The sequence below is a fragment of the Cydia pomonella genome, chromosome 1 (assembly GCF_033807575.1).
Source record: "Cydia pomonella isolate Wapato2018A chromosome 1, ilCydPomo1, whole genome shotgun sequence".
Taxonomy (NCBI): Eukaryota; Metazoa; Arthropoda; class Insecta; order Lepidoptera; family Tortricidae; genus Cydia; species Cydia pomonella.
This window is the reverse complement of record NC_084703.1, coordinates 30,705,881-30,721,645: the sequence shown is the minus strand read 5'-3', so window position 1 is coordinate 30,721,645 and position 15,765 is coordinate 30,705,881. Positions and strand designations below refer to the sequence as shown.

At 36.1% G+C, this 15,765-nt stretch overlaps 1 protein-coding gene across 3 annotated transcripts in view; it reads left to right on the top strand.

The window, feature by feature from the left end:
* Nucleotides 1-566: 566 nt before the first annotated feature.
* The window catches only part of LOC133528258 (maternal protein pumilio), a 476,367-nt gene continuing 461,168 nt past the window's right edge, over nucleotides 567-15,765 (top strand). For 2 of the 3 annotated variants that reach the window (XM_061865583.1, XM_061865566.1), the window contains exon 1: nucleotides 567-1,573. In XM_061865583.1, the coding sequence (XP_061721567.1) occupies nucleotides 1,346-1,573 (228 nt within the window). In that variant the 5' untranslated portion in view covers nucleotides 567-1,345. The remainder of the gene's footprint in view (nucleotides 1,574-15,765) is intronic. The other variant, XM_061865575.1, reaches the window with a different exon arrangement.

The window sequence follows — 15,765 nt, the reverse complement described above, 5'->3', positions numbered from 1 at the left end:
TTAAAGATAAATACGGAGTAGTAGGAAATCCCAGCTCACCCCGTGGTAGGAGTGAGGAGGGATTTCCTGCTCAGGTGAGTTTTTTTTTTAATTGTTGGATCGACACTTTGGGATTATGTACATTATGATAGTGTATGGCGTATATAATTGTAGTACTTAACTCTGCAGGTATTTAAGTAAGCTTAGAATTTATTATAATTGTTCAGTAACTATATATACTTATATAAAACTCAGATGCTCTGTAGCAAAAAAAAACTGTTTAAAATCTAGCACTCTTATATTTAATTAAGGAAACCGTAGGTCTAGCTTTAAAATGCAATAATTAATAATACCGCATATTGTAAACGACCGTTTGTTTCTTAATAAAAGAAAAAAATAAAATAAATGATAGTCTCGATTTGTTATTAGAATATAATATAATTTACGTAGCAGTAGCCTTTAAAAACCAACTCATCTCTTTGTCTTCCCTCCTCACCCCATTCATAACCCAACTGCCCTCGTAATCCCTACTCACCCCATTTTACGGTACTTAATTGAAAAACATAAATATTGTATATGAATGTATCTGTATATTTTTAATACTGAACAGATTAATGGTTCTGAAAATTCTACTGTTGAGTGTACGGAACGAAACGTACTCAAGCATGTGTATACAAGGCAATGTTATGTTTATATAGCTTTGCGCGTTGCGCGCGCATCGCATCTGCCCGCCCCTACCGATATGGCGGATAAGCAGTGAAGGGAAGGATGTTGGTCGTCTTTTCTGAATCGGAAATTATTGATAGTATCCAATGGCATAAGTTCGGTATTTTTTAAAATTTAATATTGTAAATAGTCCCGTGTATATATAGTTATTATATTTGTGGCCCTTTTGTTTAGAATCTGTGTGAATAGTGTTTATGTTTTGAGTGTTTACTTGATTGAGTTTTTTGACGCCGACATAGTATATTTCAGAATCTAGTAAATACGATAGTTTCCGTTCATAGTCTAAACGATACGAAAATGTTTAGCCTTATCATCGATTTATTCCGTTGCCTTTGTGTTTGGATCCGTCAGTGATACCAGAAGCGCCTGCAATATTTTGGTCGGCCCTAGCAGCGGCTGTCATCGTAGTTTCGATTTTGCTAGCTGTCATTCATAAAGACAAAAAGGCTGCCTAATAAACGATAATCAATGGTTACAAACGCGAACTACGATCGTTATAATCAGTGTTTTATGATCATGTAAATCGTCCACTGCACTACTGATTGTGTTGAACTAGAGCAACTTTGTCGATTTATCGGAAAGCGGAGAAATTTCACGAAAACTTCGTGTTTACGACTGTAAAAAATACAAGTGAAACTGAATGCTTGAGCCCCACGGTAGCCCAATGAAGTGGCCGGGGTCGGGAGCCGAGGAAGAGACTGGCGAAGCAGGATTGCAGAGCGCGCGCAGCGCGCAGGCCCGCTCCCAGTCCCAGGACGATGCCGGCGTGCACTACGTGTTCCAGCGCGAGCGCGATTCCCACGACACGGAACTGCCCTGCCTAGCCCCAAAGCAACGTTGGGCAGTAGGGGACGACGCATGCATGGAGGTATCTGTATTCTATATACTATTTTTAGCCTTCACTTGACAATTTTAATTAGAGTACATCTTTGTCTTGAGGGGGATGCTGAAACAAAATTTTGTTCAGGGTTAGTTGCTAGTTTCTCTGGTCTGGTATTCTATTAAAAATTGCCAGGTCTGCTACTGGTCATTTATCTCTGAAATATTTCATTGGATGACAATCATAACTCTTTATTACATGTCTCTGTTTAGCCCCATGGTGGACTGGTAGAGAATGCTATGAGGCATTAAGTCCGCCATTTGTGCATTATATATTGTATTTTGTGCATTAAAGTAAATACACTAGGAAAGAAGAATTAGAGAAACTCACTAATTACCAGGCTTCGGAGTATTTTTAGCATGTTAAGACCGAAGTGAGCTATGGAGTCATTGTTAATATTAAAATGAAAGGCATACATCCTTATTGATGTCCGGATTGTATTAAAGTATTCTGACTACTCACATGTATTACTGTTAAAATATATCTAATTAAATTTAATATTTCAAAAATATAATCAATATCCAAGAAAAGAAGCCATTGTAATAGTAAATGCTCAAACCGCATTGCTGGATATGTACATGCTAAACAAGCTTAGTGTTATTAAAAAAATATATCAAGTTATTGTTGAATCTATTATAAAATTACAACTAGTATTCCAATAAAGCAAGCATTTCAACTAATAGACAACATTACACCATTTTTATGATGGATTGGCCCACACAAAGATAAATTAGAAAAAGTTCTTGAAAGGAACCTGGATATTAATGAAATACTAATGATGGCAAGCTAACAACTTTTGGGGAGCTTCTAAAACATGCTACTTTAACTTCAGTCGCTGTAGAAAGATCTTTTTCGAGTCACAAGCAGATTTATAGTCAATGTAGAACATGTTTCACTCCAGAGAATCTGGAAAAGTGTCAATTATTTACACATTTTACAACTGGACTGATGATATGAACAACATACTCATGCACTATAGCTACGTGCTCTATGGATATTGATTGTTCTATGGACTTATTGTATTACCTGGATATTGATTGTTATTCGTCAATGAAGATGTTGGTTTTTTTATAGTTATTATTTATTTTATGAATTAAGTTAATGAGGATGAGTATGACTTTAATATTAAAGTTAAGAATGACTCCATAGTTCACTTTAGTCTTACCATGCTAAAATACTCTGAAGGCTGCTAAATTACATAGAGAAATAAGTAAGTATAGAGTGCTCGCTAATAAGTATTATGTTATTTTAGTTTACCCTTTCCTGATCCTTTTCCAAGATTATGTCCTACCCGTTTTAATGTAATCCTTTATTTCTGTTTCCCCGCTTTACTCATCTGGCTTAATGCGCCAGGAAGATGATGCAATAGAAAAAGTATTATGTTTAAAGCAAGATTTAAACTAGCAATGTGTTTTATTTTATCTGCCATAGAACTTAATACTGCCCTGCTTATCATAAATGTAGTAGTTGCATGAGAAAAATCGTTTAAATAAACAACTTATTCAAAGAGAACAATACATACATCCATACTTTATCAGGCCTGATATCAGACACGATTTCGGGCCCGAGCAAGAGTATTTTTCCAATTCACCAAATATCAGCACATCTTTTACAATATTAGAAACGTAAAAAAATGGTTTATATTAAACATTGAACATTTTTTTGTCAATTCAAATATTATAGCCGGTGTAGCTTTATTTGACGTTCATAAGCGCATTGTAATATGCCTACTTGAATAATAATAGTACATTACGATACAAGTGCGAAAAATAGGAAATTCGAAACGAGTGGCGATAAATTAAAACACGACCGAAGGGAGTGTTTTAAATCGACACGAGTTGCGAATTACCTATTCGCACATGTATCGTACAACGTTTTACAGTACATATGGCCCTTTAAATGTTCGACACAGTAACATAATATGCTACTTCTCGCACTAGTGCTATAAAGTAGCCCCATATGTACTGTAAACTATCTTTATCTCTTTATCTTATTAATGATGTGCAGATATTCCGTAAAACGGAAAACGATTAACAGGTCCGAAATCAGTCCCAATTTCGGGAAGTGCATTAAACAATTGCATGTGTTTTCATTTCAACTGCCATAACTGCATTTATTTTTAGCAAGGCAGAATATTATTTAGTAAGAAAATCAAGATTGAGTGAGCACTCTATACTTACTTCTTATTTCTCTATGCTCTAGTGGGAGATCATTCAAGGTTTAGTTGTTAGCTTTGTAGCTGGCCCCCAACGGCGTATCCTTTGGCTATTGTTAGCTAAAACCGCTCGTGCCACTTACCTGCAAAAAAAGGGCCGGGTAACTTTAAGCGGTTATTTAATGAGAACTCCTATGGTAACTGAAATAAGATTCAAAATGAACAATTGGAAAAATAATTTTTGATTTCTTGTGTGGTCCCTATACGGGTACTGAGAGCCGGCGAATCGAACGCTACCGAACCAGTCTAAAATGTGTCCTCGATATGCTGAACAAAGGCGCGTTATCGGAGAGCGCACCTACACTGGTTTTTTGAGCTTTGGACTAGCCCGCGCTCAAGCGCCTATTAAAATTATACGACCCTTTTTTTGGCAGGTAGTGGCACGCGCGGTTTTAGTTAGCAATAGACAGAGGATAAGCTGTTGGGGGCCAGCTACAAAGCTAACAACTATAATTTGGTTATTAAATTTAGCAGGGGACCTGTACGTTTCATGCCGTTGAGCCAAAATTGACGTAATTTAATATACAGGGAGTTTTTTTTACAACATTGTAGTGTTGATTTAGTTAACTAACTAACCTGTTGACGCGTAGAAAAATAAATATTTGTTACGTAAAATACACTGTTAAAAATAAATAATATGTATTATGTGTTGTTATGAGATATTCTAAGCTACGAAGATAAAACTCTACCTGATCAACTGCTCTTCGGCCGCAGCCTAACTTGGCAAATTTTGCGCAAAACACAAAAAAGTGGTATAAAAATACATTAAAAAAAACTCATCAAAAAAATATAGTAGGTTGGCAAATCAGGGTTTAGGTTAATTTCCGTTCATATCATCTCGGATATGGGTGAAAATTATATCAATGCATTCAGTTTGATGTCCTGAACACAAATATATGAGATGACAAGCGTAAAAATGGCTGGGGTAGTTAATGTGACATCATAAAGTCGGCAGTACAAAGTTTTCCTTTTTTTACACACTTTTATTTATTTATTTTAAACATACCATGTGGAATATAGTGGAGGCAGTTATGCATCGCTCTCATACATTATCCATTTTTTTTAAATTAAGCTATGAGCTTCATCATATATGTTCCTTGAGTAATTCGAAGCATTTCTGTTCCGGGAGGCAATAAGAAATGTGCGGCTAGTAGGGGAGAGTGGGGTACAAAGATGCTCAAACTTGCTAATATCACAAGGTATAAATCAGTGTGGTTGTGAACCCCAACTCTAACGTTGACATCCATTCTAGCATAGAGAAATAAGAAGTACATAGAGTGCTCACTCCATACATCAGTTTTGGTACCAAAACGCTTATTATTTTCGTAGTCGACATCTAGCATCGAGTAGCGGAACTCTCAGTACTGCTACTCGACAATAGATATCGCGGCAAACAAGAACAACCGGAACTCTATTTTCAACTCCTACGCTTACTATTATTTATTAATTTTAACGAAGATATTTTACTTTTAACCAATTATGATATTAAATGCGCTCTCGTATTATCTTGCTCTAATTTTTTTGTCCGAAAAAGTAGTAGACTGTATGACTTAAAAAAATTGTACTTTTTTTTAATTTATAGAATAGTATATTGGTCAAATTATAGGGAACAACACACGACACGACGATCTCACGCGAAAAATAATAGAATGTAGGATTGAAAACCATCGCGGAAAGGGACTCCCTAAGAAAAGTTACATAGATCAAATAAAGAATTGGCTAGACGTAGAGTAGCATGTACCAGGAGATGAAGGAAATTGCATAAGATTGGATGAAATTGTAAAGACAAAAGATTCTCTCTTAAATTTGAATAGAAATGAATCTATATTTTATCATATATATACATATATTGGAGAAAACTAAAGATTATCAATATTATCATATATTCTTCATTCACACATATTGATATTTACTTTTAATCTCCTATCAAAACATTATGACACGACATTAACCTTCTCTTTAGCATAAATTACAAATGCCTTCCATGGCATCTCCATCCTTTCATTTTTCCTTCTATTACAGTATTTATGTAATCGTCATATCGTGCCACCAACATGAAAGAAGAAGAAATCCTCTTCTGTTCCCAGTCATCGTCATAATAAATATATTTTTATCTTACTAAATTTCGAACTTTTTGATTCGTTTTTTGTTCTGTTCAACTTCATACCTCGTATCCGTTGTCTTTTCCTCATCTGAAACGCACAGCGCGTGCTGTATTTAGGCGTTTTGTTATTTTACCGGATCCGGTCCGGATCCGGTGATTTTTACCAGATCCGGTAGCTCCTGAAAAGTGCCGGATCCGGCCGGATTACCGGATCCGCCGGACCGGCCCCATTGCTAGACAAAGATATGTGAACAAGTAATTTATACCTATATAAAATTTAAATGAGCACGTACTTTAATGTGAACGCAGGCTATGAAGGCATGTATTCTCCCTAAAGCTAGTAAGTAATTTTAGTTTTTATATAAGCAAAGAGAGGTACGGGCAGAAAAACAGCGCTGTGCAGTCACCAGACTCGCGGCAAAAGCGGAGTCCCGAGCCCATTGTCGCACTTAAGAGTTTGAATGTAAACAATAGTTCTACATGGTATATTATAATAGTTCTCAAAAGCTGTATACTTATTGCTACTACTGTGCTGTAATTAATGCTTATAGGGTGGTTGACTGTTAAGTCGAATCAAGTTGCTCAGTCAAAACGATTAGTCAATCATGTTTGCTGCTGCTTTCTGTATGTACTATTTATTAATTTTTTGCGACAAATATGCGTTTTTTTTTTAAATTCTGTTACTGCAATAATCTTTATCTACATAAAATATACGAACGAAAGTTGAATAAACTATATATTAAAATGAAGTACGCAAAATCAGGAATTACATATGACAATATTATTCAAAATGGCCTCCTCTGGCCTTGACACTGGCCCTCAAGCGACGAGGCCAGTCATCAATAGCGGCACGCACGATTGTCATGTGTAATTCCGTCACTGTCTTAACTATGGCCCGCTTGAGGGAGGAGGGCGTCAAGATTTGTGTGGGGTTTAGCACAGGCTTTCTTCTCAATAACCTGCCATATGGCATAATCCAGGGGGTTAAGGTCCGGGCTGGAGGACGGCCAGTCTTCGTGGGCAATAAAGTCAATTTTGTTCCTTCGAAACCAAACCAGGCTTGAGTTGTTTTTGCCTTATGTGCAGGAGCTGGGTCCTGTTGAAAGACCCCTGGCTGGTTTTGATATAGGGTGTGGCTTAAGAGCTTCACTGTTGGTTCGAGAACGGTTTCCTGGTAAACTTAGGCCGCAGTTTTCACACTTTTTTCACAGAAATGAACCTGACTTAGCCCTGAGTATGACACACCCAGCCAAATCATCACATAAGAGGGATGATGGCCTCGTTGCACTCTCGGAACAGCCGCAATCGCCTCTTGACTGTTTTTTGCATACACTCTGTCATTCTGGCGGTTACTTCAATGGTAAATTTTTTTTCATCTGTAAATAGTATTTTTTGGTAGCCATTTTGTGCGTACCGCTTTAATAGCACGCGACTTCTCTCTAGCCTCATAGTCTTTAATCGTCCATTAAGCAAATGACCTTTTTGTCTGTGGTAAGCGTTTAGTTCAAGGTCTTCATTGATAACTTTTTTTAGGGAGCTTCTCTTCACAGACATCTATATTGCCAACAACTTTTGCTTCTGGACGGGGTTTTTTGCAATTCTCGCCTTCACTGCCTTTATTAGAGCTGGGGTCCGAACGGTGCGTGGTCTTCCAGACCTCTTGCGGTCATCGAAGCTCTGAGTACTATTGTACAGTAGCGGAAAGTAATCTATCATATTTGTGTTTTTTTAAGTATTTTTTTTTCATGAGAACGACTAAGGCTGCCTAAACGATTATCATGTGAAAATCCTTTAGATGGAGAGTAAAATCATATACTACATTTGTATGACACCATATAAGAAACTCGTTTTGTACAAGTTTATTAAAAAGTGCATAAAATAATTAATACTCTAAATATAGGTAAAAGTGGTTTATTAATAAAGAAAACAGAAATTACAGATTCCGCACTGAAAATCAAAATATTAGATTAGTACTTGGTACTGAAACCCTTTGCATCAAGAACCTTGGCATCTTCGGGGCAGTGATGCAATCAACTTCGCGAGGAAAGAACTTGGAATGCGTTCCCACTCTTCCTTTATTTGTTCAAATCTTTCGTTGACATTTCTTACACTCACACGACGATCTAGCTCCTTTCATAGGTTTTCTATAGGATTCAAGTCCGGACTTAGGCTGGACCATTCCAAAACCCTCACTCTATGCCACATCTTGCTGAAACATAAACGCTCTGCCGAATTTTTGGCGAGCCCAGGTAAGAAAAACATCTTGTAATATTCCTTCATAAACTTCCTTCGTCATAATGCCGTTTATTCGATGTAAAGGACCAACTCCACTTGCACTGAAACAGCCCCACACGATAAGGGAGCCGCCGCCGTGTTTGACTGTAGGGAGCTGATACTTGGGGTCATAGCCAGCATTGTCGGGACGTCGTACGTAGATAATTCCATCTGTTCCGAACAGTAAAAACTTGGATTCGTCGCTCCAGATTACCTTTTCCCACATTTCCGCAGTCCAAGAAAGATGTTCTTTCGCATATGTATTTCTAGCAGCTCGATTTTTCTTGGAAATCAGTGGTTTCTTTGCAGGACGACGAGCACGAAGTCCACCATCCATCAGGTGATTTCTTACAGTACGTACGGACACAGAAACTGAATTTCCACACGATATTTCCCGTATAATGTCGCTCGCCGTGAGTCGTAGATTGTGTCTTGCTATTCGCAAAATGTTGCGGTCTACCAAACTTGATGTGCAGCGTGGGCGACCAGGTCTGTTGGGCCTTTTGACACCTCCGTGAGCTTTTTCCCGTTTCAAAACCTTCGATATAGTAGACTGTTGAAATTGCTTAGCCTGCGTCGATTGTCTGAAGCCATTTCTATAGCCATTTATAATTGCTTCTTGTATAGCTACTGTTAAGTTTTTATTTCCACGAGGTCTCCCCATGAATTTGCACGATATTTCGTTTTTTATCGACTTAAACGCGCTTGCTAGGTTCCTGTATATTTGCGAGATGTTTGCCAAATCGCATGGACTCGAATACAACACTAAGAAAAGTGAAGTCATGGTTTTTAAGGCAAGAAAAATCAAGCTTTGCCACACACAACCTGTTATACTTAATGGCATGACTCTGGCATATGTGGACAAGTTTAAATATCACCAATGATCTCAAGGATGACCAGGATATTGAACGAGAACGCAGGGCATTGGCGGTTCGGGGAAATATGTTGGCCCGCAGGTTTGCTCGATGCTCCAGTAATGTCAAGGTAACGCTCTTTAGAGCATATTGCCAATCCTTTTACTCGAGCAGCCTGTGGGTTAACTATACGAAGCGAGCCTTTAATGCACTAAAAGTGCAGTACAACAATGCATTCAGAATGCTGTTGGGCTTACCTAGTAGATGTAGTGCATCTGGCATGTTTTGCGAAGCTAGAACAGACTGTTTTCCGGCAATCATGCGCAAGAAAATAGTATCTCTGCTAGGTCGAGTTAGAAGCAGTCCCAACAGTATTCTGAATGCTATTGCTAACAAATATGATAGCCCAATTCTCGCTCATTGGATTGGGCAAATTAAAGGGGTAGCAACTAGCCCATATTGAGGGATTAATTAAGCAATGTTAAATGTGCCTATAACACTATCCTTTAGTTTTAAGTTTGTTTGTTTTGTTTTCACATAATACTAACAAGTATGAAGCCTGATCTTCGAAATAAAGATATTTTATTATTTATTATATTAAATACTACTAGTGATGGACGCTAAATTCCAGAAAAATAAATTCAAATAGAATTTCGAAATATCGTACCGGCCTGTTAGCGTATAATTGGTTGAGAATAAATCAATATAACCTTTTTTGATTAGTTATCAATAAATTCAGTTCTTGGTTTCATCTAATTTGAAATATTTTACAGAAAAATCACAATATGATAGATTTTATTCCGCTATTGTATCTATTAATTATTTTTATTTTTACGGATGTTTATACGGATGCATATGTAGATGTGCACGCATATATACATAGCTAGTTTAGGATACAAAATAGAGATAGGGCTTCGAAATTAGTTTCCTTAAATTGCTTCAAGAGGGCTCTCTTTTCCTTTATATTTACTTTACTCTTTACATACGATCCTTACATTTTATTAAAAAAAAAGATTGTATATCAACTATATATATACATAATTGCAAAATTAACAAAATCGCAAATTTACTTATTTTCCATACTTCAAGATGGGCTCTCAATGAGCTCAACGAGGGGAGGGAAGGCGTCGGCAACGCGCATGTAACTCCTCTGGAGTTGCAGGCGTACATAGGCTACGGATACTGCTTACCATCAGGCGGGCCGTATGCTTGTTTGCCACCGACATAGTATAAAAAAAAACCTTGACCTTTTTAAAGAACTACTTAGTCTTTTTGATTTCTAAGTTTGATTTTTATTTTTTGGCGACCTTCATTAAAAATGACTGGGCACGATTATTTTTTATTTTGATTTTTGTCCCTCCTACTTAAGTACTTAATATCTTCCAGTACATTCCTTTCAATAAACAATACATTTACACTTTCACTAAACCTGTGCAGTTCACGAGATCTTAAATTGTCAAAACTTCGAAACCTATACGTGTACGAAGAGCTATTTTAGTAGTTTTTCTTACTTTATTACTTCGGGTAAACCTTACAATAAGAGGTTTCTTAGCACATTGTTTACTTATCAAATTGCCTTATGACCTAGGTATCAAAGTTTGAGAGCCATAATTTTACCAATTTTTGTATTCAGGGTTAAGATCGGATACAAAAATACGAAAAAAAAAACTTTCGTTGACAACTTTTAAGTTTGTAATTATTGGTGGCTGTAATGTAATTTATATACATTGGAGAAGGGTAGACACCGGACCTATTTCTTTGTGATACCTTATTCTCTTTCCATTAGAAGCAACTTTTTTTCACCATCCGATGTTCTTCCTTGATGGCAAAATACTCGTTACCTACTCTAAAAAAAAAAGTATGTCTTATCTTTACACACTACACAGGTACAAAACTGAAACCGTTCTATATTGAAGATAACCAAAATTCAGGCCGAATCTACGGTTATTATTTAACGATTCGCTCCGTACTTCAAGAATCTGTCACGTGCTGAGATCTCGAAAAAACATTTTCTCACGAGACATCTTACTCACAAATATGTCCCGTTGCATCTTATTCCAGTGTAATAAGAGCGTAGTACCATATTTATGAGACGATTCTTTCGATACATATTTTTGCACTTTACTTTACCACGACGACCGAAGCAGGGACATCATTCTTTTTTGCAGTTTTTACCTATATGGTAATTAATAGATACATAAAAATGAAAAACAATATTATGTGATATAGTTTCTATTTTTCTCCGTGAGCTTCTACGGATTATCGTCTTATCTATTGTTTAAAAACCGCAAAGGCGCGTGCCACTATGAAAAAATGGGCAGGCCGCATAGGTAGCGTTTATTGAATTACTACTCTATTGAGCACGGAATAAGATTCATTATGAACTAATACAGAATTCTAACAGAATAGCTGTCTGATCTCTATTGGTGCGTCTAAGGTAGGCGACTAAACGCTCTCAAACCAGCTTAACTTGTGACACTGCGATCCGAAACAAAGATACGTATTCGAAGACCTCGCTTGCACTGGTAATGCGAGCGCACGGCTAGCTAGCGCCAAGGAAGCAATGTTATGTTTCTCGAAGAGCAAGTAAAAAACAGGGCCGGATTTTCACACAAATATATTTGGGTGGTTTTACGTTCTTTAATTTAAAGAGATAAAACATAACACTATTTAAATAGTAGGTACACATCTAACAGAATGGGTTTCTGTAATTACAATAATAACGAGTTTAAACAGTTGTTTGCTAATTTTAAACTTTAAACAGGCTAATTTTACATAAACAATAAAACAATGGTAAAATAGTAATAAATATTTATATCCATTTAACAATCCCGTACTACTAATGTTAAAATAGACCTATATGTTATAATTATGTACACTAAAATAGAGATATTATTTACAATAGAGTACACATTTAGTAAAACATTTATACAAATTTATATTATGAGTCAACAAAAAAATAGGTAACATATACATAATAGTGTATGCATAAAATAAATAAATATAAAACAAAATATGGATATCGTTTAGAGTCAAATCACGCTAACTCTTTCACGCAAACCGTACAAACAGTGTCAGTTTGTTAGAAGTCTGAAGAGTTAGCGTTATTCGACTGTAGGTAAAATCACAGAAAACAATGTTAAAATAGTTTTAAATATATACCTATATATTATAATACATTAAAATAAAGATATAATTTTATAATAGACTACAACATTTAGTTATACAAATTTATATTATTATTATTTTTAAGACTGTACTAACAAAATAAGATCATTGTTATCTTGAATGAATAAATTAACATTATTATTAGTCAACAAAAAATAATGTTATATATAGCTACACAATATTGTACGTATGAAATAAATAAATATAAAACAAAATATGCATACCGTTTAGAATCAAATCACGCTAACTCTTCCAAGCAAACCATACAGTCTGTTAGAAGTCTGAAGAGTATATATAACTTTATTTTTTGTTGACTAATAATAATGTTAATTTATTCATTCAAGATAACAATGATCTTATTTTGTTAGTACAGTCTTAAAAATAATAATAATATAAATTTGTATAAATGTTTTACTAAATGTGTACTCTATTGTAAATAATATCTCTATTTTAGTGTACATAATTATAACATATAGGTCTATTTTAACATTAGTAGTACGGGATTGTTAAATGGATATAAATATTTATTACTATTTTACCATTGTTTTATTGTTTATGTAAAATTAGCCTGTTTAAAGTTTAAAATTAGCAAACAACTGTTTAAACTCGTTATTATTGTAATTACAGAAACCCATTCTGTTAGATGTGTACCTACTATTTAAATAGTGTTATGTTTTATCTCTTTAAATTAAAGAACGTAAAACCACCCAAATATATTTGTGTGAAAATCCGGCCCTGTTTTTTACTTGCTCTTCGAGAAACATAACATTGCTTCCTTGGCGCTAGCTAGCCGTGCGCTCGCATTACCAGTACAAGCGAGGTCTTCGAATACGTATCTTTGTTTCGGATCGCAGTGTCACAAGTTAAGCTGGGCGTTTAGTCGCCTACCTTAGACGCACCAATAGAGATCAGACAGCTATTCTGTTAGAATTCTGTATTAGTTCATAATGCGAGCGAGTTCATGATTTTTAGGGGTAAATTAAAGTGTCCAGCCTACACGCCCAAAATAATGTTGAACGGATATCCTTTGAATCGTGTCACACATTTCAAATACCTAGGGCATATTGTGACCGAGGACCTGAAAGACGATCTTGATATCGAGAGGGAGCGCAGAGCGTTGTCGGTCCGAGGTGGGATGCTGGCACACAGGTTCGCACGCTGTAGTGCCCAAGTGAAGCTGACTTTATTCAAAGCTTACTGTCAAAGTTTTTACACGTGTGGCCTGTGGGCCAGTTTCAGGCTGAAGACTTATAATACCCTGCGTATCCAATATAATAACATTTTCAGAATGCTGTTTGGGCTTCCTCGATTCTGTAGCGCCTCTGGAATGTTTGCCGATGCCGCTGTAGAGGACTTTTATGCTATAGTGAGGAAGAAGACGGCATCTGTGGTGAAGCGGATGAGGGGGAGCGCAAACAGCATCCTGAGAATGATAGCAGAGAGGTGGGATTCGGATATTCTCCGCCGTTATACCGAACTCCATATCATACGACCTAAGAAATAGATATTTGTATGAAACCTGTAATATAAGATAGTTTACTAATGTAGTTTTATAAGTGTCTTGTAACTAACAATCTATGGATCGGAGGAATCTGAAAATAAATAATTTTTATTTTTATTTTTTTATTTTATTTTTATAATGAATCTTATTCCGTGCTCAATAGAGTAGTAATTCAATAAACGCTACCTATGCGGCCTGTCCATTTTTTCATAGTGGCACGCGCCTTTGCGGTTTTTAAACAATAGATAAGACGATAATCCGTAGAAGCTCACGGAGAAAAATAGAAACTTGCGTCGGGCAGCGCAGGATAAATTCCGTCCGGCTCGCGGGCGATGTCGACGGCACGAACGGCGCGTCTGTGTGCGCGCACTCACACTTAGATAGCTCCCGCTCCCGCCCACCGCAGCGCGACAGAAACATAGCTTCATAAATTCGAGATTTGAAAAGTTGCTCAGCTAGGAATTGCTCTTCTTGGGTAGCCAACTCAATTCAAGCTATACAATTCATGCTGTGACATTCTGCTAATTTAGCCATAAGCGCATGTTCTTTATTTATAGCCTGCAGTCATTTACTATCTATTTCATTTTCCATTTGTGTGAAAGAGATAGAATAAAGAGCAATGGTTATAGTAGACCCTGTACACGACTACTGTGCATATAAAATAAAATAAAGAGTGCCCATATGATATAACACTAAAATTAATATTGCTTGAAGTTATATTGAAAACTATCAAGATTATTCTTGTCTGCATTAAAACGCGCGTCGCGTTGCCGGCGCTCTCGTACCGAGTGCCAACGCCATCTATCGAGCGTTATTTCGTGAAATCGGAGAACCCTCCACCAAGGAATAAGGGCTCTTAAGCCTTATGCAAAACCCATACAAAACCCCTTATAAGGGATAGCGGGCCGGTCCCTGCAATTTAGCGCATTTAGCTGGCGTTGCCAACTGCTTGTTCATAAAGACGGAAAGAAAGGACCTATTAAAGAAGAGGGCTTCGATAGTTTAAGATATAGTGGGATAATAACACAAGCAGTTGACTATTCAGCACCAGACTTAATCACGAACTGACATTAAAATGTTAATAAACAAATATACTTAAAGTATTCAAATATGGAATACTAGAAAAATAACTTAAAAACTAACATAGACAATAAAAGGATATAAAAGCTATAAAATAAAGAGTACCTCAACAGTCAAGTATTTTTATGAACAAGATAAATATATATAAAGGGCGGAGTTTGGGTTTGACTGTCGTCGAGGTCGGTCGGGTGATTGCCAGTCGACATAGATTTTTACAATGATATGACCGGACTACTTATATTATGACCGGATTACTTATATTGCTAGTGCCTAACAAGGTTATATAATAGTGATGTTTGCAACACTTTAACAGTCAGTTATTATTTCTTGAACATTATCTTAACCAAGACCATAGATAAATATGTAAGCGTAGTAATCACTCTATACAAAGATTAAAATCTATTTATAAGGAGTTTTAACCGAGATTTGCGAAAACTTACCTACGATTTAAGCTCGATAAGTATTAAGTTTTAAGCAAGTTTTATACTTATCAGACTTAAATCGACCGGGATATAAACCATGATTACCTGTATAAAAACATTATATAAATATATTGCTTTTATTGACCTTCCGATATTTCGAAGCAGATAAAAATAATATAAACGGTAATCACGGTTTATATCCCGGTCGATTTGAGTCTAGTGAAACTAAGCGTGAATCATTCAAATCTGTAAAGTTTTAAACTTATTAACATTTTGTTTTACCATACCTCCCATACAAACTAAGTACCTGGGCGACCGAGCTTTGCTCGGTTATAACTATTTATTGTAATATGGTGGTGGGTGTATAGGTGGTAATCTACATAAACTTAAAAAGTAAAATGTGAACTGACAATTATTATTATTTACAATCGATTTTAACCTTACAGCACTTGTCACAGAGTAACGCCATCTATTGTCAATTTCTCTTATTACATGGGTCATTTTTTTACTAAATTAAACTTGTTTAAAACAAAAAAAATATATATATATATATATTTATATA